General features: G+C 43.2%; 1 protein-coding gene across 4 annotated transcripts; it reads left to right on the top strand.

Moving 5' to 3' along the window:
* The first annotated feature begins 2,909 nt into the window (after positions 1 to 2,909).
* On the top strand, positions 2,910 to 22,057 carry LOC309396538 (free fatty acid receptor 3-like). Of its 4 annotated transcripts, none has more exons than XM_081961698.1 (3): positions 2,910 to 3,254; positions 8,994 to 9,078; positions 20,014 to 22,057. In XM_081961698.1, exon 3 carries the CDS (start codon positions 20,030 to 20,032, stop codon positions 20,999 to 21,001), a length of 972 nt encoding a protein of 323 aa, XP_081817824.1. In that variant the 5' UTR covers positions 2,910 to 3,254; positions 8,994 to 9,078; positions 20,014 to 20,029; the 3' UTR covers positions 21,002 to 22,057. The 4 variants fall into 4 exon arrangements, with proteins under 4 accessions (XP_081817824.1, XP_081817825.1, XP_081817823.1 ...); XM_081961697.1 differs by lacking the exons at positions 2,910 to 3,254; positions 8,994 to 9,078 and adding exons at positions 16,179 to 16,319; positions 18,715 to 18,839; XM_081961699.1 differs by lacking the exon at positions 8,994 to 9,078.
* The last annotated feature ends 3,309 nt before the right edge of the window (positions 22,058 to 25,366 follow it).

The raw sequence follows: 25,366 nt of genomic DNA, 5'->3' as shown, positions 1-25,366 counted from the left end.
AAGGTGTAGGGGGGAGTTTCTGCCCTTCTTTCTTTCTTTTAGGGGAAATATTCTGCCCTTTTAATATTTCCTAAAATATCTCATTTTCCTAGGAGAGGGATGGGTGCTAATTTCCTACACCAGGAAGGCACTGCAGAGAGGAATATGCAGTGAAAAGACAGAATATTCATGCATCCCACCATCTAGCTAGAAGAATTCACCCTAAAACCTTCTTCCTTTGAAAGGAACTTGAAAGCATGTTTTGAAAGCAACTTCCTTTTCTTAAATGAAAGAATAATAATGATTGCTGAAATTTGTTTTTCTGTTAGCTGTCTATTTCTTTACTGTAAGCCCATCTAGCTGGCTATGTCTGCTACTTTTTTCACAGAGCATGGTTTTACTCTCCAGTAAAATATCAAATTGCAGCCATCTTCAATATCTTAGAGCAGTTATTAGGAATTTCCATTTCCAAGTGACAACCTAGCCACCTCATCTAGTGAGGAAGATGGCCTTTTGTAGCCAAATTAGAATCAGCCTGGAAGGCTGCAGAAGATTCATTGCTTTATACAACTACCTTAATATTCATAAACCCTTTCTCCAATTGGATTTTTCATGCAAACAGCAGCTCCTTAGTCAATATTTGTGCTTTTTTTAAAAAAAAACCTGGCCTCTTCCAATTAAAGGAATTCCCGCAATGCAACCAATTCATCCATCCATTCAACTTCCTTGGAACTTGTTGCAACAAACATAATCAAGTCCTTTACAAACAAAAATTTATCAGTTGCGTTCTCATGTCATTTCATGCTTTGTTAGCTTTATCCTGGTTTTTATTTTCCATCGCTTTTGTATTTTTGTGTGTTTGTTTTGTTTTGGCAGCCTGAACTCAGACTCTCTTTGATTACGCTGCCTGCAATTTGGCAGTTCGAATCTCACCAGGCTCAAGGTTGATTCAGCTTTCCATCCTTCCAAGGTCGGTAAAATGAGGACCCAGATTGTTGGGGGCAATAGTTTGTACACCACTTAGAGAGGGCTGCAAAAGCACTATGAAGCTGTATATAAGTCTAAGGGCTATTACAGTTTAACTCTGCCCACCGCTAGGAGTTCAATCCTGACCGGCTTAAGGTTGACTCATCCTTCCGTCCTTCCGAGGTGGGCAAAATGAGGACCCAGATTGTTGGGGGCAATAGTTTGTACACCACTTAGAGAGGGCTGCAAAAGCACTATGAAGCTGTATATAAGTCTAAGGGCTATTACAGTTTAACTCTGCCCACCGCTAGGAGTTCAATCCTGACCGGCTTAAGGTTGACTCATCCTTCCATCCTTCCGAGGTGGGCAAAATGAGGACCCAGATTGTTGGGGGCAATAGGCTGACTCTGTACACTGCTTAGAGAGGGCTGTAAAGCACAGTGAGGCGGTATATAAGTCTAAATGCTATTGCTACTGCTAATGTGGTACTTAAACTATGTTGTGTGAACAAAGCCATTCTGTCCTAGCTACTTGAGGACTTAGCTTCTCTGCATGTTTATGAGCAAATGAATAATGCTTCTGACACACACAAAAGGAGTGGGTAATAAAGAAACCAATTTGCATGATTATCTTGATTTGATTGCCCATAATGTATCAAGGATCAACTTCAGGAAGCAGTCAATCAGGTATTTATTGGTTCTGAGGAGCATCCGAGAAAAGCCCAGAAAGTGGCGTAGGGTTTCCTGCCTAAGCAGGGGGTTGGACTGGAAGACCTCGAAGATCCCTTTCCACTCTGTTATTCTATTCTATCCTAAGTGTAAGAACATTCATATGAGATGTGATATTTTTCAGAAGCCCTGCCTCCCCCCAATTTGTTGAACCTCAGCAAACTGTAGCCATCACTGAGCCAATAAACATTCTAGCAAGGAGTATTACAGGAATTAATGCAATTCACAAAACCAGGGCACTAGAATCAAGCAAATTGATTATTGGAATGTTTCGCTCTTTGGGATAAACAAAAATGAGAGTCAGCCATTATTTAACTTGACGGATTCAGTGACACACATCTATCCATATAGGGCAGGGGTGTCCAAACTTGGGAACTTTAAGACTTGTGGACTTCAACTCCCAGAATTCCCCAGCCGGCTGGTTGGGGAATTCTGGGAGTTGAAGCCCACAAGTCTTAAAGTTCCCAAGTTTGGACACCCCTGATATAGGGGTTGGTTGTTTTTTTTGGTGGGGCAAGAATGGGGCTGGAGAATTCTGGGAATTGAAGTCTACAAGTCTTAAAGATGCCAAGTTTGGGGACCCCTGTTGTAGGTCATCTAGTCCAACACCCCCGCCCAAGCAGGAGACCCTACCCCCTTTTTGACAGATGTCAATCACAAAAATAAAAAAAAGTCTCAAAGGTGCCAGGGGCACCTTTATTAAGCCACCAGTGGTGTTGAATTACTCTGGGTCGTGACTCCTGAGTGGCTTCTGCTCAACTGCACGGCAGGTGGAAATTCAACAGGGATCCCTTTTTGTTCCCGAGGCTGTAAAGGGAGAAAGTCTCAAGCGCTTAAACCAGGGGTGTCCAAACTTGGGAACTTTAAGACTTGTGGACTTCAACTCCCAGAATTCTCCAGCCAAAATTCTGGGAGTTGAAGACCATAAGTCTTAAAGTTCCCAAGTTTGGACACCCCTGGCTTAAATCATACCGTGTTCCTCGTTTTTCCCCTCTCCTGCACCCGAAAGCCTGCTTGCGGCTTCCCGACACGCTTTCTTTCCATCCCACGCCAATCCAAGGCATATCTACGCCTTGTTTGCTAACTCGCGGGGAATTCCCGCTTGCCTTCCAGGTAGGCGCCTTCTTCCTGAGGAGCCCTAGCCTTAATCTTAACTCTTACCCCGAGTCCACCCAGAAGAAGATTACTTCTGGGTAAACAGAAACCTGCTGCTGGAAGGCAGGAAGGGCAGCGCGGGGCACCTGGGCGAAATGCAATGAAGCAAAACGGAAGAAAGCCCCTTTTTTTACCCCTAAAGTTATCTAACTCGGCAACTCAGCCTGTCTCCCTCCGATCCCCGCCCACTCCTCTCCTAGCCCCTCCCTAAGACTGCGAAGGGACCGCGACTCCTGCATCCTTCCAACCGGGCGCCTCCATCGATCCTGGCGCTGTCCGTCCGGAGGGTGGGGGAGAAATGAGATTTCAGGGCGCCCCGAGCCGCCAAAGGACCACAGGCAAGGAAGAACGGTGATCTTCCCCGAAGAACCGGGGCGAAGCAAGCCGTTTGCCCCATTGTGATTTCTCCTCCCATCACTTCCAGAGGTAAGAGCCCCCGCTAGAGGATGCTTTGCCGACACGTGTTAGAAGGCTCAGACATACCGGGCTGGGGAGGAAGGTTGGGAACCTAAGACCCAGCTCTCGAAGGGGGGGGGGAACCATTATTGAGATTGAGATTGGGCTGCCTTGTTTATGGATTCATTATTCGGGGGCTGTCTCGATTTAGGAGGCTTACAACCAGTGGTTCCCACATGGGGGCAATGTGAATTTTAATGGGGGCAATTTGAACCTTGTTTAAACCAAGTTAATGGCCTTTTAGGCTTCCTCTGCGTGAGCAGAGCTCCCTTTTTGAGTAAAGTAAGAATTATATGTCACAGGGGAGGTGGGCATCAAGATTTTAGAGATGCTTAGGTAGGGCATGGCCAAAAAAAAAAAAAAAAGGTTGAACCGATCTACCAGCGAGAGGCATTGGATTTATTGATGTGTATATCCATTCACTGCTTATAAATAATCTTCCAAGAATTTCGGGGGTGATTACAAGGCAAAGAAATCATCCTCATGACAGCCCTGCCAGGTAGGATGAGGCTGAGGCAGAGGGAAAGAGAAGAAGGGAGAAGACGTTAAAAAGAGAAGGATACCAAGTGTTGGAGATTAGAGGAGAGATTTGAAGGGACAGTTCCCAGCTGTGCAAACTGGATCCCTATTGAAGAGATCCCTATTAGGATTCACAATGAGTTTCGGAAGATGTTTAAGTCTGGGCTGGATAACCCTAAAATATTGCCCCTTATTGCCATCAACATTTTGTATTGAAAATGTTCCTCCTTATTAAGGAGTGTGATCAGACCACTGATCTGGGATACTTCTGAAATAATCTTCCCATTGTGGCTTTCCCTTTTTGTCAGATCCCACCTCACACCCACAAACCCCACTGCTTTTTGCAAATTTCCCCAAATAGTGTTGGGCACAAGTGGGAAAAATATATGTAAAAGGCATTGTAGGCAGATGCTAACCAGGTATCTTTGCTGCCAGTATGGATTCACGCAGGCATCCATTCTGATGTGTATCAACAGTGACAATCTCTGCTCCCCCACCCACCCTCATGTAATACAACTCACACTATCTCCCCATACTGTTCAACCTGGAGGGCAGGGAATGTCTTCTGAATGCACATAATGGACATGCCCTGAAGAAGGAACTTGTAGGTAAATATTAAATGGTGAAGTTTGTTTTCATAATTCCTGGGTGGAGCTATCTTACTGTAGAAAGAACTGCCTATCTTTGGAATTTATTTCTTTGCTGTTGACCTTGTCAAATGTCAATGAAAGAGTTCAGATTCATATGAATCGTATCTTGAATTCATTTGTTTTGTTTCTGCCAAATACTAAGACACAGCAATGGCTGTTTATCATTTTTCACATTCTATATCCAGGAACTTTTTCCAATCTAGCAGTTCAAAAGCATGTAAAAATACAAATAGAAAAATAGGGACCACCTTGGTGGGAAGGTAACAGTGTTCTGTGCGCTTTTGGCATTTAGTCATGCTGGCCACATGACCTCAGTGACATCTTTGGACAGTGCTGGCTCTTCGACTTTGAAACAGAGATGAGCACTGCCCCCTAGAGTCGGGAACGACTAGCACATATGTGCGAGGAGAACCTTTACCTTTTATATCCAGGAAATAGAATAAGTACGTGGACATTCCCAGTATGATAGACTGAGAATGTACTGTTGTTCCCAGAATTTCAAGCCAGAAATTGACCGAGTTGGCAGATAATTCTGGAAACATCAGTCCCAATATATAGTATCACCAAGAATGGGATTCAGGAAAATTGGTTTTGTCTTTGAAAGGCAGCACAGTTGGGGAAGATTGCCTTCCTGGTATAATATATTATTTCTTCTTCTTCTTCTTCTTCTTCTTCTTCTTCTTCTTCTTCTTCTTCTTCTTCTTCTTCTTCTTCTTCTTCTTCTTCTTCTTCTTCTTCCATATCCATCATTGGACGTTGGCGATCATCTTGGCAATCCTATTTTTATTAACAGCCTCACAAAAAAGTGCTGTTGAGTTTTGTCCAAACCAGTCCCTAAGATTTTGAAGTAACAATGTTCTTTTTCCGCCTGGACCTCATTTGCCTTCAATCTTTCCTTGGAGTATTAAGTGAAGTATGCCATAATTTTCTGGGCATCACATCACATGTCCAAAATATTCCAGCTTTCGCTTTTTTTATGGTTTGGATGATTTCCCTTGGCTTTTCCAGGCGGCTTATCCCCTTCTCATTAATATACAATTTGGTCTTTGCAAAATGACACTTGTGGAAATGGATGTGAGTTGGATGCTTTTAATTCCTATCAGCTCACAGATGGATCTCAATTTGAAGAATCCCTTGCAAGAATGGTTTGGGGATGTTGGGACTCTGGACTTTACCTAGTGATGTGAAGAAAAGTTGAGGGAGGTAACCATAGATGGCAAGCTATTTTTCCATAATGTCCTGAACAAATGCTATCTTGCAAGATATTTAGATAGTGTCTTAACATCCAGATCTGGTAGAGGATTATGGATAAGAATCCGTGTAGAACCTTATTTGGCTGATGTGGTCCCAGCACATAACTCCCCCCCCCAAATGATGCAGACCTCCTCAGACTTGGTACAAAAAGTGGGTGACATCTCCCCCCGCCCCAGTACTTGATGGACTGCTCACAATCCTGGAACATATTAAAGTTTAAATTAGACTTAGAATAACTTTATTGTCACTTTGAATGTACACTAATCGGCATACGTTAAAATGAAATTTCGTTGCATACAACTCTCAAAGGGTCACCACCTCCAATATACACTACATAAACAAGACAAAACAAACAAACAAACACAAAATTATGCCCACATATATTATGTGAGATGGAGAAAGAACAGTCTAGTTCAGATGTATAAATGTACATGGTGAGAAAAACAAACCTTGTGAGTTTACCAGACCAGGAAGCTGTTACAGATTAAATTAATGGACCACTCCAGAGAATTCGCACACAAAAGGGACTAATTGGAAAAGGAAGCTTGGAAAACATAAATCAGCCCCTTTTGGCATCTTTAATAGAAAAAAAATTAACAGAATAAGAGAGTTGGAAAGGGATCTTGAGGGTCATCTAGTCCAACCCCCCACCCAAGCAGAAGACCCTACACTATTTCTAACAGATGGCAGTCCAGTCTCTTCTTGAAAGCTTCCAGCAATGAAGCTCCCACAACTTCAGTTCCATCGGTTGATTGTTCTCACTGTCAGAACATTTCTCCTTATTTCTGGGTTGGATCTCTCCTTGTTCAGTTTCCATCCATTGTTCCTTGTCTGGCCTTCGGGTGCTTTGGAAAGACTAACAGTCTTACGGTTGCATAAATGTCAGGCATTGCAGGCCATTTTATTTGATGCATGGGGCACAATCCTAAAAGAGCAACTTTATATATAAACAATAGTTGGGGGGAAAGCGGGGGGGAGGGAAAAGGAATTTCCAAGTGTGGCCATTAGGAACTAAGGAATCTTACACAGGCATTTATAAACTGAGCAGCTGGAATATTATATTGAATGCAAATGTAAACAAATGAACGCACTTGCAGGATACATTTAACCTGGTCCTTTATTATCCCAGATTCTTGGTTTGTCTGATGAAGACTAAAGTCAGCTTCTAGTTTAGTTCATTTCCTACTGACTATACCCGTGTTGTTTTCTTGGCACCATATAATGAATTATAAACAGACCAAAGAGGGCAAAATATGCTAAGCCACAAAGGTTTATATGAACTAACTTACATCGTCTGCTTGTGCAAACACAGCCACTAGAAACTGAACAGACTTTAACCATGAAGTTAAATCTCTTTAATGAATTTTAATTTCACTAATGTCCTGGATAATAGGGATGCGGTGGCTCAGTGGCTAAGATGCTCAGCTTGTCAATGAGAAAGGTCGGCAGTTCAGCGGTTTGAATCCCTAGCGCCATGTAATGGAGTGAGCTCCCGTTACTTGTCCCAGCTTCTGCCAACCTAGCAGTTCGAAAGCACGTAAAAAATGCAAGTAGAAAAATAGGAACCACCTTTGGTGGGAAGGGAACAGCGTTCTGTGTGCTGTTGGCCTTTAGCCATGCTGGCCAAATTACCACGGAGACGTCTTCGGACAGCGCTGGCTCTTCTGGGCTTTATCAGTATTGTAAGCTTGTTCTATACATTGGGCAGTCACACAAGTCTTTTAAACCCATCAACTTTTTAGGATTGTACTGTGTTTAGTTTTGCTGATTCAATCACTTTAAATCTTGAAATATACTTGGTGTGAAAGTCACCCAATTCCATGGATGCAGTTTGGGGCAATTGTCTCCAGTGGCATTGTCTTAAACAAACTCCCTTGAGCATATGGCTAATTCTTAGCTTAATCCAGTAAATTCCCACGGACATCTTTCCCAGAAAATTTTTTGAGTGAATTGAGACCTTCTTTTTTAATTAATGTTCTGGGATGGGGAAGGAACTCATTTGGATTTTCTCATCAGTCAACTAAAATAGGAAATAATTCATTTTAGTGTTTCCTTCCACTATTTTGCTTTCATCAAATGCATCATAATGGTCCTTTCCTCTAATCAAATTATACCCATTGTCTTTGCATAATTTTGAAAGCGAAGTATAAGTGGAAAAAAAAAGACATGTTCCATAGTCATTAGTTTGAACGATTTCCAGTATAGTATAGGGACTGTGGGGGGAAAAAACAGCAGGCAATTAAAAAATTATGTGGCTTGGTGATCATCCAACAATATGAATTAGTTCTGAGAAATATTACTATTGAGAGTGAAATGCCATGGGAAGTAGGATAGAATTGCTTTCATTTGGACCATCATTTTTCCAGGAAAAGTCTTCCCCCAACATCTTGGGATTATGGGTCTTGTAGTCCAATGCAGTTGGAAGAACCCAGGTTGAGGGGAAATGTGAGAAAAGAGGCATGTTTTGGCTCACTTCTCAATCGATGTCAGGGGTGTCAAACTCTATTTCATTGAGGGATGCATCAGGGTTGTGTGTGGGGGGGGGCGTGGCCAGGGTGGGCGTGGCCAGCTCAACGTCACTCGTGTTGGGGGTGCCTGTGGTGGCCCAAGTGCTCTGCCAGTGGAAATGGGTTCCCAAGCTCCATTTTTGCCTGTGATGGCCTCCTGCAACCCTCTGCCAGTGAAAATGGAGCTCAAGAGGGCCACCCGTGGCCCTCGCAAGCTCCATTTTTGCTGGCAGAAGCACCACAGGCTGGTCCCAGGGTGACCCCATGGGCCAGATCTAAGCAACCTGTGGGCCTTGAGTTTGACATTCCTGATCTATGTAGAGAAGCTTGATGAGTTGGCAAATAAACACTATGGATGTTTTGAAGGTAACCTTGAACTACAAGCCAAAGAAACACTCTTTAACCAGGGGTGAAATCCAGCAGGTTCTGACAGGTTCTGGAGAACTGGTAGCAGAAAGTTTGAGTAGTTCGGAGAACCGGCAAATGCCACCTCTGACTGGCCCCAGAGTGTGGTAGGAAGGGGGATTTTGCAGTATCCTTCCCTCTCAGCGCCCACCAAGCCACGTCCACAGAACTGGTAGTAAAAAAAAAAAAGAATGTCACCACTGACTTTAACCTATTGCAATATACAAACCCAGTCAGTGCGGTCAGTTTATGATTCAGCATATTACGCAGAACCAGACAAGAGGTTCATTTGGTCATCAAATGAAGAAGGTTCTTAAATACAGCAAAGACGACAGAAATGTCTTTTTCTGTCATTCCTTCTCCCTTTAATCAAGCGGAAAGCAAAGAACCTCGGAATCTCCAGAAGATCTAAAGAAAAGGGGGAGCAGAGCTGGCTGTAGATTGCAGGAGATCCCATAGGTGAGTTGATCTTAGCGGGTCTCCCCTTCTTGCCACTTCCATTATTTACATACACTCCCCATTTGTCGGCACAAAGGCCACTTAACGGGAGGTGGAGAGATGCTCCATCATCTCATTGTTGCACACTATCCATTGGAAAACTGGATCAAAAGCCATGAAAAAACGAAGTTTGTGCAACATGCTACACCTCGTAGCTTGTTGCACTATCAACTTTGCTTGGTTAAGGAGAAGTAGGTCTGAGGAGTTTACCGGTCAGTCCCATCTAGACCCATTGTGGTTCTACATGCTGGTTTAAGACCATAATCCAACTCAATATCTCATGCAAACTCAGGCACTTGGCATTTGGTTCAGTGCCTTGTGTAAACTCAGAGAATGGATGTACTTGGCATCTAGGTTACAACTATCCATCTTGTCTTGCCCCCGGGTGATAACATTCATAGCCCTGGCTGGTTGGTTTCTCAGAGAAGGAGCATGCAACCAGAACACAATTAGGCCTCTAAATAGGCCATTAATTTCTCTCTCACATAGTTAGCATATAATTCCAGTTATTTTCCAAGAATTAGAAAATAACCAGTGAAGGAATGTTCTCAGTGTCAAGGCATGCAAATTCTTTCCTTTATGGAGGTTCCACCTTCTGAAATTGCAACTAAATGCCACATTATTATTTTTAATACATCTGTAAAAATTGTTTCTCCTTCTCCTTCTCCTTCTCCCTCTCCTCCTCCTCCTCCTCCTCCTCCTCCTCCTCCTCCTCCTTCTTCATCATCATCTCCTCCTCCTCCTCCTCCTCCCTATAGAACGGGTGTCAAACTCAATTTTATTGAGGGCCACATCAGAGTTGTGTTTGTGTACTCGTGCAGGGGGTGCCTGTGGTGGCCCGAGAGCTCTGCCAGCGAAAATGGGCTCCTAAGCTCTGTTTCCAGCTGCAACGGCATCCTCCAACCCTCTGCCAGGAAAAAATGGAGCTCAGGAGGGCCGCACGCATTTTCTCTGACAGAAGTACTGCGGGAATGGAGCAAGCTCCATTCCTGCAGTACCTCTGCCAGAGAAAATGCAGAAGCACCGCCGGTTGGTTCCAAGGCGGCCCTGTGGGCCAAACCTAATCACCCCTTGGGCCAGATCCAGCCCACGGGCCTTGAGTTTGACACCCCTGATATAGAGCATAGGTGGATAGCATAAATGGTGCTCCACTATATTATAAGGCAAATACTTTCATCCCCTGAATAGCCTCGTGTCAAGATTCACGCTCTCAATTTCTTCTATGAAAGGCTAGTTTATTTCTTGGAATAAAATATGCTTATTTCCAAATTGGAACATTTAGTCACGCACAACTTACCTTTTACAAAGCCTTAGTTGGTACACTCCAGGCCTAACTACTTTACCATAGGAGAGATGCTTAGTTGGGGGCAGCCTCCACACAGCAAGGAGGAACAAGCTGTACATATTACTGAAAGGCAATTTTTGTTAAAAAAATGAATATAACCACTCCTTGGCATCTTAACGAGATAAAGTTTTGATAAAATTCTGATATGAAAAGCTGCCAAGCCAGGAAAGCCCATCTAGGTACTAATCATTCCCCACTCTAGATCTTTGCTTCAGAAAGTTGAGACAATGTTCAGTTGTACTTCTGGAGCCAAACGTCCTTATCCTGATTGCAGATGATGGAGATGTAGTCCAAGATGCCTTGAAGAGCATCAGGTTGAATTACTACATCCATCCCAGGATGTGCTGTGCCGTGCCATCTCTGAAGTGAATCAGTTCCACCACGCACCAGCACCCTCCAGAAATACATTAGTCACTTTATCGGAGACCAAAGCAATAGAATTAGATCCAAAGCAATTTCCTCTCCTGAGCTATTGAGAACAGAGGTCAACTGCTATTGCTAGCAACAGTTTGCCATTTGATTAGTCTAATGACATTATTGTCATCCGTTGGATGCGTGGCCTTCTGTAATCTATCTCGGAGGGATCATAATAAGTGTTGTGGCCTGCCAGCAGCTAGTGAAGCTGGCAGCAGATTCGGACGGTGAGGAGGTTGGGGAGGGACATGGGCCAATCCTGGAGTCTGGGGAACGCTCTGATGAGGGCTCTGTGTCTGAGGCAGAGAGGGGGCCAGAGCCGTATGCCAGTTATCAGCTGCCTTCAGAGTCAGAAATCAGTGAGGCAGAGGAACAGCTGGAGCCTGTTCCCAGTGTGCACATGCGCAGAGTTGCCAGATGAAGGGAACAACTAAAGAACAGTGGTTGACTTGGGAGTGAGGCCACAGGTGGACGATGAATGGCCCCTTCCAGAGGAAATAAAAGAGGAGCAAAAGGGGAGTGGAGTTCGCAGGTGACAATTAGTTTGCTCAATTGGTTCATGACTCCTTACCAAATTTGGCAGATATCTGCCTGTCATCTCTCCAAGGCAGATAAGGTCTGTGACTGTAAATCCTCTCTTGAAAGACTTTGCTGGATGTGAATGAGCAGAATTCACAGTCAATTAATAAGAGGGGTTTTTGTTGGGACCAGGAGTTTGCTCCATGCTCTTGGGAAGCCTCAGTCAGAAGATAAGCTCTGAGGCTGGTGTCCAAGGAAACGATGTGTCCAGATAGCAAATATTATTATATAACCAGACACCTACATGGAATCTACCAGGTTTTTCTGATCTCAGACATCAAGCTCTAGAATGCTACAATATCACATGCAAAGAAAGCAAAGGTAGGAAACATTTTACCATTTTATAACAAGGATAGTACAGGATGATCTGTGCTCCGATGTCTAATTTTTGCTTTCTACCTCTGATAATTAGGAGCTTGAGTTGCTGAAGCTTCTCTTCTGGAGCTAATGGTAACTTCATGGAGTAGAAGTGTAGTGTGTTAATTAATTGCTACCTTTCTGTTCAGTGTAGTCCCAAATATTCTGTCTCCATTCTTCATCTCAGTTGTTTAATCATCATAATAATAGCCTTTATTGTCATTGTACATCATGTATGCAATGAAATTGGTAGTCAATTAAAATGTTATACAAATGGGGAATGCCCATGTCAAGGTACCAAGTAATACGTCCATAGCAAACAGAACTCCGAGGCAAGCAGCTCCTCAAAGAACAGGTTTATTGGACATATCATATTGGCACAGACTGGTAAAAACCGACTCTAAAGGTTCCCGTGGTTCTCACCTAATTAAAAGTAAAAGTTTTCCCCCTTTTCCAAACAATCAGTCACATGGTCCAATCAAGCTGCTGTCTGGTTGCTTGGAAACTTCACTCCTCCTCTTTTCAGCCACCTGTGGGATTGTCCTTGGTTCTCAGGGGAAACTATTTTGTTTTGGCTAAAAAACCCCAGCTATCTCTATTCCACCCCCCCTCCCTATCCCTCAGCACCATGGTGGCAACACTGAAGCCTCCAAGACAGCTTCAGTCAGGCCAGCTTTAGAATTGACAGCCCTTCTCTGCTTGATATTATGGTGGAGTTCCCCTGCAAAATTATAGGAGGAAATGTGACATCCAGCTGAGTGCCTAATTTACAGATTAGCAGAGTTGGACGAGAACTTGGTCATCTAGTGCAAGCACCTGCTCAAGCAGGAGACCCTACACTATTTCTGACAAATGGCAGTCCCATTTCTTCTTGAAAGTTTCAAGTGATGAAGCTCCCACAACTTCCGAAGGCAACTTCTGTTCCATCGGTTCTCACTGTCAGAAAGTTCCTCCTTATTTCTAGGTTGAACCTTTTCTTGGTCAGTTTCCATCCATTATTCCTTGTCTGGCCTTCGGGTGCTTTGGAAAATAGCTTGACCTTCTCCTCTCTGTGGCAGCCCCTCAAATATTGGGGCACTGCTATCATTTCTCTCCTGGTCCTTCTCTTCACTAGACTAGCCACAGCTAGACTAGCTGACATAGGGCAATGCCTTGTGTGCCCTCAGATATGGCTCCATGTGCCACCTCTACCATAGGTTTGCCATCATGGTTCTAGGGTGTCAGCTATTTAGAAATCTGGTAGACTCATTCTCCTGGATGGCTTACCTGTTTCATTAACGGACACTCCTGAGAAGTTCAGTGAAGTAGGGCAATGATTTTCATTAATCCATCTGGTGATTTGAACAACGAGAGATGTTGATTCAGAAGAAGGATAACAGAGAATCATCAGGGGGAATAACTGGTTATGCCAGACACGAAACATTCCCCTAACATTCCTTCAAGAGATTCCATCCGGCAAGTCTCAGATCATGTTCTGTGTTCTTTCTAAACTTTATGGACGAACATCAGAACACTTCTAAAATTGTACAGCTAGTCCTCAACTTACAACAGTTCATTTAGAGACTGCTGGAAGTGACGACGACACTGAAAAAAAGTGACTTATCACCGTTTTTCACACTTAAGAAATAAAGGTGTAATAGTTTGTATTAACTGTGGGTGATGAATCCAGTTTAATTTCAATAGCATCCAGTTTTCTTCTGTTCTGACCGGTGACCCCCCCCCTCCTTTTTTTTTTTTTGAGCAGAGCACAAAGTCTGCTATTTAAAAGTCAAATGTCAATGCTGCTAATCAAACATTTGGCAAACATTTGCATTTTGGTAATTTGTTTCTTTGCCACTGTCCTGTCCTGGAAGAAAAGGAACATGATATGTAGAAACACATTATATAAAAAACATAAAATGGTAATTGGGACAGCAAATACATGACAGTTCTAAGCAGGCTCCCTTAAATATTCTATTCTAGTCAATAAATTTAATTATTAAGTTGGGTACATATACTTTCACTCGCTTTCAAGGTTGCAATGCACTTTTAACAGGTATACTTATAGTTGGGAAGAGAATAGATTAATTTATGACATGACAAATATGAATTTATTCCAGATCAAAAGGCAGTACTTCTCAAAAAAAAATAAAATGACTTGTCTGAGAAAAAGTCCATGAATTTTTGAATTCCCAGATATGGTCCAAAACTCTTATTGCAAATTGCAATTTTCCCCCTTCTGCCTGCTCCCATTATATACGGTGGCTTGGAGAGAATCGAGCTGCTGTTGGCAAAGCTAAGCATTAGCGACAGGTCTCTAAACAACACATATCCCAGTCATTTCCTTAGCTGCGTTTGATAACATGTGATAATCCCTATTAGGCAATACTGCTCTTTGCTAGGCAGTTATTAAGAGAGTCTGCCTGATATCCTGTATCAATAGATAAACGATTGCTTTCTTGGACTAGTAACCTAGGTGCAACTCTTCTGGCCCTCATCCAAGCCCCAGAGGTGACATTTGAGGGAATTTTACAGGGCAGTAGAAATGAGGCATAGGGTTTTAATAAGCTCCTGATATTTAAAGGAGCTAATTAAAAACAAAAAACAAAGATTAACAGAAGCAAGGGTAGTGGTGTTGGAAAATAAAGAAGAAGAAAAAAAATCAGTAGCATACATTTCCAGTACAATCTGTGATAAAAAATACCCTGTCTTCTTATGATTGAATTTGGACATAAAAGCCGTGGTGGTACAGTATAGCAGGTTAACTCTTGCCACTGCCAGGAGTTCGATCCTGACCAGTTCAAGGTAGATTTAGCCTCCCACCCTTCCGAGGTGGGTAAAATGAAGACCCAGATTGTCGGGGGCAATATGCTGACTCTGTAAATCGCTTAGAGCAGCGATGGCGAACCTTTTTTGGCTCGCGTGCCATAAGTGGGGGGAGCTCAGGGGGGTCATGTGCGGGCGTGCTGCACCCATAATGCAATGCGCGCCCCCAGAAAAATGGCTTTAAAGAAGAGTGAACTGAGCTGGCCAGCTAACAGAGCAGCGCCTCGCGTGCCCTGACAAATGGCTCCACGTGCCACCTGTGGCACACATGCCATAGGTTCGCCATCACTGGCTTAGAGAGTGCTATAAAGTACTGCAAAGTGGTATATAAGTTTAAGTGCTGTTGCTATAAAAATGATTTATATCATTTACTATATTTATTAAATTTACCTGCTGCCCATCTCACTATCCAAAGTGAACCTGGGCAGCTTTTTACCCTCCTAAAAGCTATGTGAACATAGCATTCTAACCCCTGCATGGTGGCACAGTGGCGCAGTGGTTAGAATGCAGTACTGCAGGCTACTTCTGCTGACTGCCAGCTGCCTGCAATTTGTCAGTTTTGAATCTTACCAGGCTCAAGGTTGGCTCAGCCTTCCATCCTTCCAAGGTGGGTAAAATGAGGGGGTAATTGTTGGGGGCAATAGGCTGACTCTGTAAACCGCTTAGAGAGGGCTATAAAAGCACCATGTAGCGGTATAAAAAGTCTACAGGCTATTGCTGTTAGATGAAAATATATATTCATCTGGGAATCAATCTTACTACAACTTACGTTTGAGTAGTTATGGAGAGTTGTACGAATGTGTGACCTGCTCTGAAAAAGAAGCAGGATCGCTCTTTCTCTTGCTTGGGTTTTGTATGGGATTGTGTGTCTGGTGCCAAAATAAACACCTGGTTTATTGTTATCACAAGCAGAGCTTGTGGAATCCTTGGAAGGAGCCTTGTTTTAGGCTGCCTCTAACACAATCTAAAGAGAAGGAAACCTACAGAAATGAGATGTCTAGTTTAGGAGAGGCGGACTCTTAGGTGTAGTTCTTTTCCACTCATTAGAAGCAGCAATTGCAAACTTCCTCCCAGTTATTGCAATGCAAATAGATAAAGGCAGGGAGAAATAACACAAGCAAATCAGCAGGATACTGGACTTTTATTCCCAAAGCAAACAATTGTGAGATGAACAGTTTTCTGTGCTCCAAAAGGCATCCTGCCAAGTAATATTCTGTTATGGCAAATCGTTCTTTGTTCCCTTGGCTTGGTCTCAAGATCCTCCTTCGTTTCTTAAGGAATATAAGATTAAGCCACGGTGGCTTAAGTGCAGTACCTTACTACTGGTTAGAGTGCAGTACCGCAGGCTACTTCTGCTGACTGCCGGCTGCCTGCAATTTGGCAGTTCAAATCTCACCAGGCTCAAGGTTGACTCAGCCTTCCGTCCTTCCAAGGTGGGTAAAATGAGGACCCAGATTGTCAGGGGCAAGAGGTTGACTCTGTAAACCCCTTAGAGAGGGCTGTAAAAGCACTGTGAAGCGGTACATGAATCTAAGTGCTATTGCTGTCCCCCCCTCCTCTCTCTGTTTTGCCTCCTTTTAATCTTATAAATAGCTCTTGTGGTGCAGTGGTGAGAATGCAGCATTGCAGGCTGAACTCTGCCCACTGCCAAGAGTTCGATCCTCACAGACTCAAGGTTGACTCAGCCTTCCATCCTTCCAAGGTGAGTAAGATGAGAACCTAGATTGTTGGGGGCAAAAGGCTGACTCTTAAACCACTTAGAGAGGGCTGTAAAACACTATGAAGCAGTATATAAGTCTAAGTGCTATTGCTATCAAGCAGCTTCCTTGCCCATTTTTTTCCCCTTGCCTGGTATATTTTCTCTCCAGTGTCATCAAATACTTGACCAGAACTTCAGGCATAGATTGGTAGTATGAGTCACTCTGATTCAGCAGTCCTACTAGGTGAGGACTTTAGTCCTCTGTAGAAGCTGGTCCTATATTTATGTCTGAGCATCTCATCTTAGCTGGAAAGCCAAGATACTGCCAGTGTGATGGGCTCAAATCCCTGATCTGTAGAAGACCTATTGGTATATTTGGCTAATGACTACTTCTTTACCTGCCTCTTAGGATGGTGATGGCCAAGATCTCTCCAGTCTTTCCTGGTGGAATATATCTGGTGAGGTCCAAATTGAACCCAAACATTTTTTTTTGTCTCTGACATTTCCTCTTATGCCTTGAACAAAAGCCAGTTTGGCTGTTGGTTGAACCTTTCCCCTGGCTGGAGGTGGGACATTGTTCTTCACTTCGCTTTGATGGCTTAGAACAGTGTTGGCAAATCTTGGTGTGAAAAATTCAGAAAGTGCCTAACTTGACTCTGTTGGAGTGTTACCTTCCCACTTCATGTCATATTGCCCCCAACAATCTGGGTCCTCATTTTACCCACTTCAGAAGGATGGAAGGCTGAGTCAACCTTGAGCCTGGTGAGACTCGAACTGCCAAATTGCAGGCAGACGGCAGGCAGCAGAAGTAGCCTGCAGTGCTGCACTCTAACCCCTGCCCCACCGCGGAATATAATTTTCATCCAGGGTGTAAAGCAAAATGAACTGGGTGGGTTTATACTGACATGGTGGTGAGAGAATCAGCAGCTAAATTGCTTTGTCCAAACACATGGATCTTTTACCTCATCCTTTGTAAACAATAATCATCTTGTCAAAATTTTCTGGAGGCTTTGCCAAAGTTGAAAAGATGGATGATGATAATAAAACCTCTAAATGGAGCTTATTACCATGCCTGTGGGCAAAGGAAGAACAAACAGTGAAGAACAGGGTGCAATGATATACATTCTCACTATCTCTTTGCAGACATCCATTCTATTTTTTAGCAAGTCTAAGACATCCTATTTCTCCCTTTTAAATATGGGTGAATTTGGGCTGGTCATTCTATCTCTACCTTTGTGAAAATAGGGAAAAGGGATATATTTATCCTATGGCACGTTCACATCCCCTTTTGATAAAAAAAAACACAAGCGATAAAAATACAAAATATGTAATACAAAACCTAAAATATTATAAATGTAGGTCTAGATTACAGATGTAATTTTTTGGCTTCATTTGTCACAGCCAGGAAACCAGCAAAGTCTCCATAATAGCAGAAGGAAGCGTTATGCATGACATCTTGATTTATCTATAATAACAGCAGGATATAAACCTAATCGGGACGCGGTGGCTCGGTGGCTAAGATGCTGAGCCTGTCGATCAGAAAGGTCAGCAGTTCGAATCCCTAACGCCACGTAGTCAAACTATTCTCCAAAGCACCTGGAGACAGGACAAAAAGTAATGGGTGGAAACTAATCAAGGAGAGAAGCAACTTAGAACTAAGGAGAAATTTCCTGACAGTTAGAACAATTAATCAATGGAACAACTTGTCTCCAGAAGTTGTGAATGCCCCAACACTGGAAGATTTTAAGAAGATGTTGGATATCCATTTGTCTGAAGTGCTGTAGGGTTTCCTGCCTAAGCAGGGGGTTGGACTAGAAGACCTTCAAGGTCCCTTCCAAATAGTTATTCTATTCTATTTGGGGGAAGTAATCTACAAAATGAAAAGAAAAAAGGGGAGAAAAATAAGGGACAAATCTACCTACCTTTTATCATTTAATTCCCCCCCCTCCATTTGAAAGCTTCCCCATTTTTCTACTGTCTTTCTCAAAATTACAGAGAAAATTCTGCTTGCTTGAAATTATGGATATTGAGGTAGATGGATATTTGTCACCCATTATAGGCTACAATGCTGGACAATGGTGAGGTAGATTAAGTATAAAAAACAGCTGCATAAATAACATTTTAACCTCCCTGCTCCCACTTCAAAAAATAGAAAGAGAAAGGTGGAGGTATAAAGAAAAACAATTCAATGGAGCCAAAATGCTACACAAGGTAGAAAGGATGTATTTAGAAAGGCCAGAGAAGAGAGAAACAGACTGTGTTTTGCAGTTTTCTATGAGTCCACAATAGACCCTGGGAATTGAACAAACTGGTGTGGATATTTGTTCAAGGGATAAACATCTCTATGTTTGCTCAGGCCAAAGCATCTTTGTAGAACTTGTGTGTTTTGCAATAATAGTACTGTAATGAAGAGGATAATACAGTGATGAAGATGATGATATAATCAGGAACACTCTTCAAGTCCCAGCCAATGTTCAACGCTCTTGTCTATCTTGCCTGCTTACAAAGGATCATCCAGAAAAGGTAGGTTGAAGGAGAGTAGCGGATATGGTAGATTAAAGCGGATATGGTAGATTAAAGGAGGAAGCGACACTTCAGTTCATTCACTGATCAGCTACAAGTCTTCAGTTTTACCGGTGCTGATGCACCCCCTTGAGGAAGAAAACATCCATGCAGTGCATTTAATTCAAACATTTGCTAGAGTTGACAAATAACAATAGAATGGAATAGAATAGAATTCTTATTAGCCAAGTGTAATTGGACACACAAGGAATTTGTCTTTGGTGCATATGCTCTCAGATTACATAAAGAAAAGTAAAATAAAATACATTCATCAAGAATCATAAAATACAACACTTAGTGATAGTCATAGGTTACTAATAAGCAATCAAACTATACTAGGAAACAAATAAAACAATATACATTTTAAAGATACAAGCAACATATCATCATAAAGTGGAAAGAGATAGGTACTAGGAAGGAAGAGAAGAATAATAGTAATATAGTTTTAGTAGACAATTTGACAATGTTCTGGGGATTAGTTGTTTAGCAGAGTGATTGCATTCTGGAAAAAACTGTCCTTTTGTCTAGTTATTTTGGTGTGCAGTGCCCTATAGTGTCATTTTGAGGGCAGAAGGTGAAACAATTTATGTCCAGGATGTGAGGAGTCTGTAGATATTTTCGCAGCCTCTTTTTGACTCGTGCAGTATCCAGGTCCTCAATGGAAGGTAGGTTGGTAGCAACTGCTTTTTCTGCAGTTCTAGTTATCCTCTGAAATCTGTGTCTGTCTTGTTGGGATGCAGAGCCAAACCAGACAGTTATAGAGGTACAGATGACAGACTCAATAATTCCTTTGTAGAACAGAATCAGAAGCTCTTTGGACAGTTTGAATAGTTTGAACAGCAGTTGGCAGGTCTAAAAAGCAGATCTTTATTTCCAAAGCTTCTTCTTGGAATCAATGGTTGGTCAACAACCATTGACTGGCCAGGAGAACTACCTGGGAGAAAGCTTTTGCTCTTGATTGATTATTTCTAAGCTTTCCCTCACAGCTAAATATTTTACCTTTTTGACAGTGTCACGTCTTTCCATGTTTTCAAAAGAAAAAGTTTGTGAGAAACATTTATATGGGAGGAGAGTTCCCCCCCCCTTCTTCCTCTCTTGCTGGATTGGTGCTCTTACATCTTTCTTCTTCCCACAGGTGGAAATCTTCCAACATGGTTGACAACTCTGAAACCTGGAAAACCTACATTACAGTTTACGTGCTCACTGTGCTAATTGGCTTTCCCACCAATCTGTTGGCTCTGTATGCTTTCATCCAGAAGATTAGAGTCAAGACCACGCCCAACTGCATCCTTCTCCTCAACCTGACCATTTCTGATCTCTGCTTCCTGGTTTTCCTCCTCTTCAAGATGTGGGAGAAGATCCCCGACCGTATGGCCTATCCCCATTTTCTGTGCCCCTTTAGCGGCCTTGTCTACTTCAGCACCATTTATACTAGCACACTCTTCCTCACTGCGGTAAGCGTGGAGCGCTACTTGGCTGTAGCTTATCCCATCCATTACAAGCTGAGGCGTCATGCAGTCTATGCCCTAATTGCCAGCCTGAGTATCTGGATCTGCTCTTTTGGCCACTGTAGCATTGTGTATATCACCGAGTACAACCGGGACAACTATTCCCTTCCAAGCGTGTCCTCCAGTAACGTCTGTTATGACGATTTCACAGAGAAGCAACTCCAGGTCCTGCTCCCTGTTCGCTTGGAGCTCAGCATTGTACTTTTTCTGGTGCCATTCCTGATCACCTGCTTCTGCTATTTTGGCTTTATAAGAATAGTGATCTCTTCGCCACACATCTGCAGGAGCAAAAAGCAGCGAGCCGTGGCGTTGGTGGCGGCCACTTTAGCTGTCTTCATCATCTGTTTTACACCCTACAACATCTCCCATGTGGTGGGTTTTATTCAGGGGAAAAGTCCCAAGTGGAGGACCGAAGTCTTGCTTCTCAGCACCTTCAATGCCTGCTTGGACCCCATCATCTTTTATTTTTCTTCTTCCGCCGTGAAGCGTTCATGCTGTAGCTTCTGGACCAGAATAAAACACATTTGCATTTGGCCTCCTTTGCTCCATAAGCTCTTCAACAGAGGGACTGAGATAACGGGTCCTCAGGATCAGATGTCCTCTTCCCGGCTATGACCTCCGGTTTCTTGGGAAATTCTTTAAAGTCCTTCTTTGTAGGTCAAGTGGACTGGCCAAAAATTGTACTTGGAATTACTGAGTTTTCCAGCCAGGCCTCCAGACTTGAAGCTTTCACATGGTGAATGTTGTTCAGTGTAATTTTGGCAGCTTTGAGTTGAAGAATCTTAGACAGACTTCTCATCTTTTCGTTCTTGAAACTTAGAAATAGTATTGCACAACTGCTGCCCCCATAAACTGAGAATTAAAGCCAAAAAAGAAAATGGGGAAATATGTTGAGGACTTCAAATGTACATACTCAGGTACTCCAAGTCTAATGGTGAAATGCATTTTGGAGCTGTTCCATTCTATCATTTGAGCGTTAATGGCATCCAAGAGATTTTCCTTGCCTTCTTTCCATCTTCATCTCACTGGAGATACACATAATTTGCAAAAGAGCTTTCATTTCAGCTATTATTGTGAATATATTTTGAATAGCTGAAGAGCGTATATCATGGCAATAGCCAGTGGAATGGGAATCCTAGGAAATGTAGAACCTGAGGCCTGAATGTGACTACACAAGACAATACCATCATCTGGGAACTAGGGCAGGTCCTTATATGAGATATCCCAAGATGTCCTATGAGGGACACAATGGCTCAGTGGCTAAGACACTAAGTTGTCAATCAGAAAGGTCGGCAGTTCGGTGGTTCGAATCCCTAGCGCCCACGTAACAGAATGAGCTCCCGTGACTTGTCCCAGCTTCTGCCAACCTAGCAGTTTGAAAGCATGTAAAAATGCAAGTAGAAAAATAGAGACCAGCTTTGATGGGAAGGTAACAGCATTTGGTGTGCCGTCAGCATTTAGTCATGCCAGCCAGAAGTGGGGTTTCTGCTGGTTTGGCCCGGATCAGCTGAACCGGTAGTGGCGGCGGGAGGCTCTGCCCACCCGTCCAGATGCTTCTGCGCATGCATAGAGGCATCACATGCATGTGGGGGAGCATACCCAAAATGGTAGTAAAAAAAATTGGAAACCGACCTCTGACGCCGGCCACATGAGCACGGAGATGTCTTTGGACAGTGCGGCTCTTCGGCTTTGAAACAGAGATGAGCGCCTTAGAGTTGGGAATGACTCGCACATATGTGCGAGGGGAACCTTTACCTTTAACATGTCCTAAGTTGTTATATCTGGTAGATATTTTTTTAAAAAAAAACAAGAGGGCATATGTAGCAAGAATGTCAGGAAGAGAACATTTTTGAAATAAGCAGTATCTTATGTATAAATAAGATGTTGAATTATTTGCATTTATATCAACAGAGTTGCTCTTTTTGTAAAAAAAAGTCTGCATCAGAATAAGTAATATATTTTTGCGATTATTTAAGAAACTCTCTGAAGTTTTTATTTTATTTTTATTTTGCACTTTGAAGGGTCTCACCTGGTTTGTCATTGGAAAAATAAACACAAGGAAGAGTGTATATTTAATAATGTAAAGGTTACTGGAAATAAATGGGCTTAAATATTCTGTGAAATTCCCAAAATAGAGGCTACCCAAGAGTTCCATGCCACTCAAGTAAGAGCAGGATTTGTGCCATGAATCTTTGGCCCAAATCCAGATTTGGATCCACAATCATATAGTACATTTTGTATCAGAAGAAAAAAAAATCTGTTTGTCCCAGTGAAAGTTTTTCTTGCTGAAAATTCCCAAGGATATGGAATGCAGCTTTAATCCACAATGGGGTGGAGGAAGATACTTTCCCCATATTTTATAAGGACCCTATGTTCGGCCTCCCAACTCACTTGAACAATAGCTACAAATAGAGTTATATCTACTTAGTGTATAGAGCTGTGTTTCTCAACCTTGGCAATTTTAAGATGTATAGATTTCAACTCCCACAATCCCTTGGGAATTCACCCTGTGGGAATTCTGGTACAATACTGGTATAACAAAGATATCTTGCCTTGAGTTCTTTTCCCAATAAATGCACACATTTAGCCATATCACACCGAGACGTTGTACAATGTGGTTTGAAGCACACGTAATAAACGGGAAAATGTTTCCCCCATAAACTGAAATGGAGAACTATGACTTGTTTGGTTTTTCAAATTTTGTAAGGTGTAGGCCATGGTGAGGGGGGAAAAGCAAAGAACACCCATGTAATACTGCAGGAAGAGGGAAGTAGAAAACCTGATGCCTGGCCATGCTTTTCACCCATGTCTCCAAAGCTTTTCCTATCTGCAGAAAGTGCAAAGCATCTAAGGAAGGGGTGTCAAACTTGATTTCATTGAGGCCACATGTGGGTTGTGTTTGACCTTGGGGGGAGGGGCGGGGGGTTGGTGTAGCCAGGCTGGGCATGGCCAGCATGACTTCACTCATGTTGCGGGGCATCTACGGTGGCCCAAGTGCTCTCCCAGCTAAAGCAGGCTCCCGAGTTCTGTTTTCAGCTGCGATGGCCTCCTGGAGCCCTCTGCCAGCCAAAACTGAAGGGGGTGGGTGGAGGGATGGACATGGGGCCCTTTTGAGCTCTGTTTCCGACTGCGATGGCCTCCTGCAACTTTCTGCCAATGAAAAAGGAGCTCAGGAGGGCTGTGTGTGGCCTTCGCGAGCTCCGTTTTCACTGGCAGAGGCTCCACAGGCCAGGTCTAAGCACCCTATGGGCTGAATGCAACCCCGGGGCCTTGAGTTTGACACTCTTGATCTAAGTGGTTGGGTAGACTTTACATTAATTTCCCGGCAGAAAGCATATCATAGATGGTAGCTTTTGAGATAAATGGGAGCGAGCTAACTGTTGTGATTGGAATAAAAGCTTCCTTTTTGTTGAGTTCCAAATGGACTTTTGTTTTTCTTTTCACCTTCTCCGGGTACACCAACAGCCCTAAGGCAGAATGGAACAGGAGCAAAAAGTGGGTGTTCCTGAAGCAAACTTTTCTTCCCCAGCCCCATATTTTGGAGAGCGATGGGTGGTGGTTTCCCCTGCTAGAAGATGATGCTGGGAGGGAGGAGAATCAGGGGCCTGAGCCTGCCTGGCATTAAATCTGCAAGGACAGCAAACTCACTGCAAGAGGCAGTGCTGGAGTGCAATAAAAGTCTGTTGTGTGGAAAGAATCTGTCAGTCCTTTCTGTGTCTGTGGGTAAAAATGCAATTTCATTAAGTGCCTCGGATCTGCTCCTCCCTATTTTGCATAATGTCAGCCCTTCAAGATAGACCAAACTAAGAGGCCAGAATTATGAATGCAAATACTACTTTATTATAAGGTTGCCATAACAATAATCTTGTAAATCTAAATGTGCTTCCTCCTGCCCTCTCCTTATGTTCATGAGAGCTAGGGATGGTCATATTAGTGTTCCAATATCTCAGGTGCTGCCACAAAGAAGAGGGAGTCAAGCTATTCTCCAAAGCAGGGCAAGAAGCCATGGGTGGAAACTAATGAAGGAGAGAAGCAGCCTACTGTAGAACTAAGGAGAAATTTCCTGACAGCTAGAACCATTAATCAGTGGAATGAGTTGCCTCCAGAAGTTGTAAATGCTTCAATACTGGAAGTTTTAAAAGGAGATTAGATAACCATTCGTCTGAAATAGTGTAGGGTTTCCTGCCTGAGCAGGGGGTTGGGACTAGAAGACCTCCAAGGTCCCTTCCCACTCTGTTATTCTGCATTCTGAGATGTTTTCTCCAAATTAAATTTCTCTGATTTCTTTTGTCTGACTGTAGCCTTGGTTGTGGATCTTCCTCCTGTCCCTCAAGGTCATTTCTACTGCCCATCACAGCAGGACATCTGCAGCCAGCTGTGGATACTCTGTTAATAATGGTCGGTCAGATACTTGACTTACGGTGCTGGGAAAGATGTGATCAACAGCCTTGGAGATCCATATTATTAGTAACCTAGAGGGAGTCACCTTTTCTTGATGACACCATGCAACTTTCCAAGAGATAAGAATTTATATAGCAATGGGAATAACAGCTTTCCTTCCTTTCAAAAAAGAACACTGTAGAATAGGCAGGAAAGCAGACGGACGCCGTGAGGCGAATTCAAAAGACTTTATTTAACAACTTGCTATGTACAGCATACAGGAGAGAAGCAGGAGCTGTCCCTGCCTGACAGCTATTTATATGGAGCTGTCAAGCAGGGAGGCCAATCAGGAAGCAAGGATTGCCTGCGTTTAGCCAAGCCGCATCTTAACCAATCAGACGCGGCTTGGCTGTTGCCGGGAGACTCAGGGGAAACTCCTGACGTCACTGTCAGGACTCTACACCCCTTCCCCCCCAGCGAGGGTGCATGCGTGGATGTGGTGCATGCGTAATCGCGAAGATACGCTGGGCGGCGCTGGACCTGCCCAGAACGCCGCAGAACAGATTCAGTCGTTGGCGGAGAAGGAGGTGCCCGAGATAG

This window comes from Natrix helvetica (genome assembly GCF_964273705.1).
Source record: "Natrix helvetica genome assembly, chromosome: 9".
Taxonomy (NCBI): domain Eukaryota; kingdom Metazoa; phylum Chordata; class Lepidosauria; order Squamata; family Natricidae; genus Natrix; species Natrix helvetica.
This window is presented reverse-complemented; position numbering and strand designations above follow the sequence as displayed.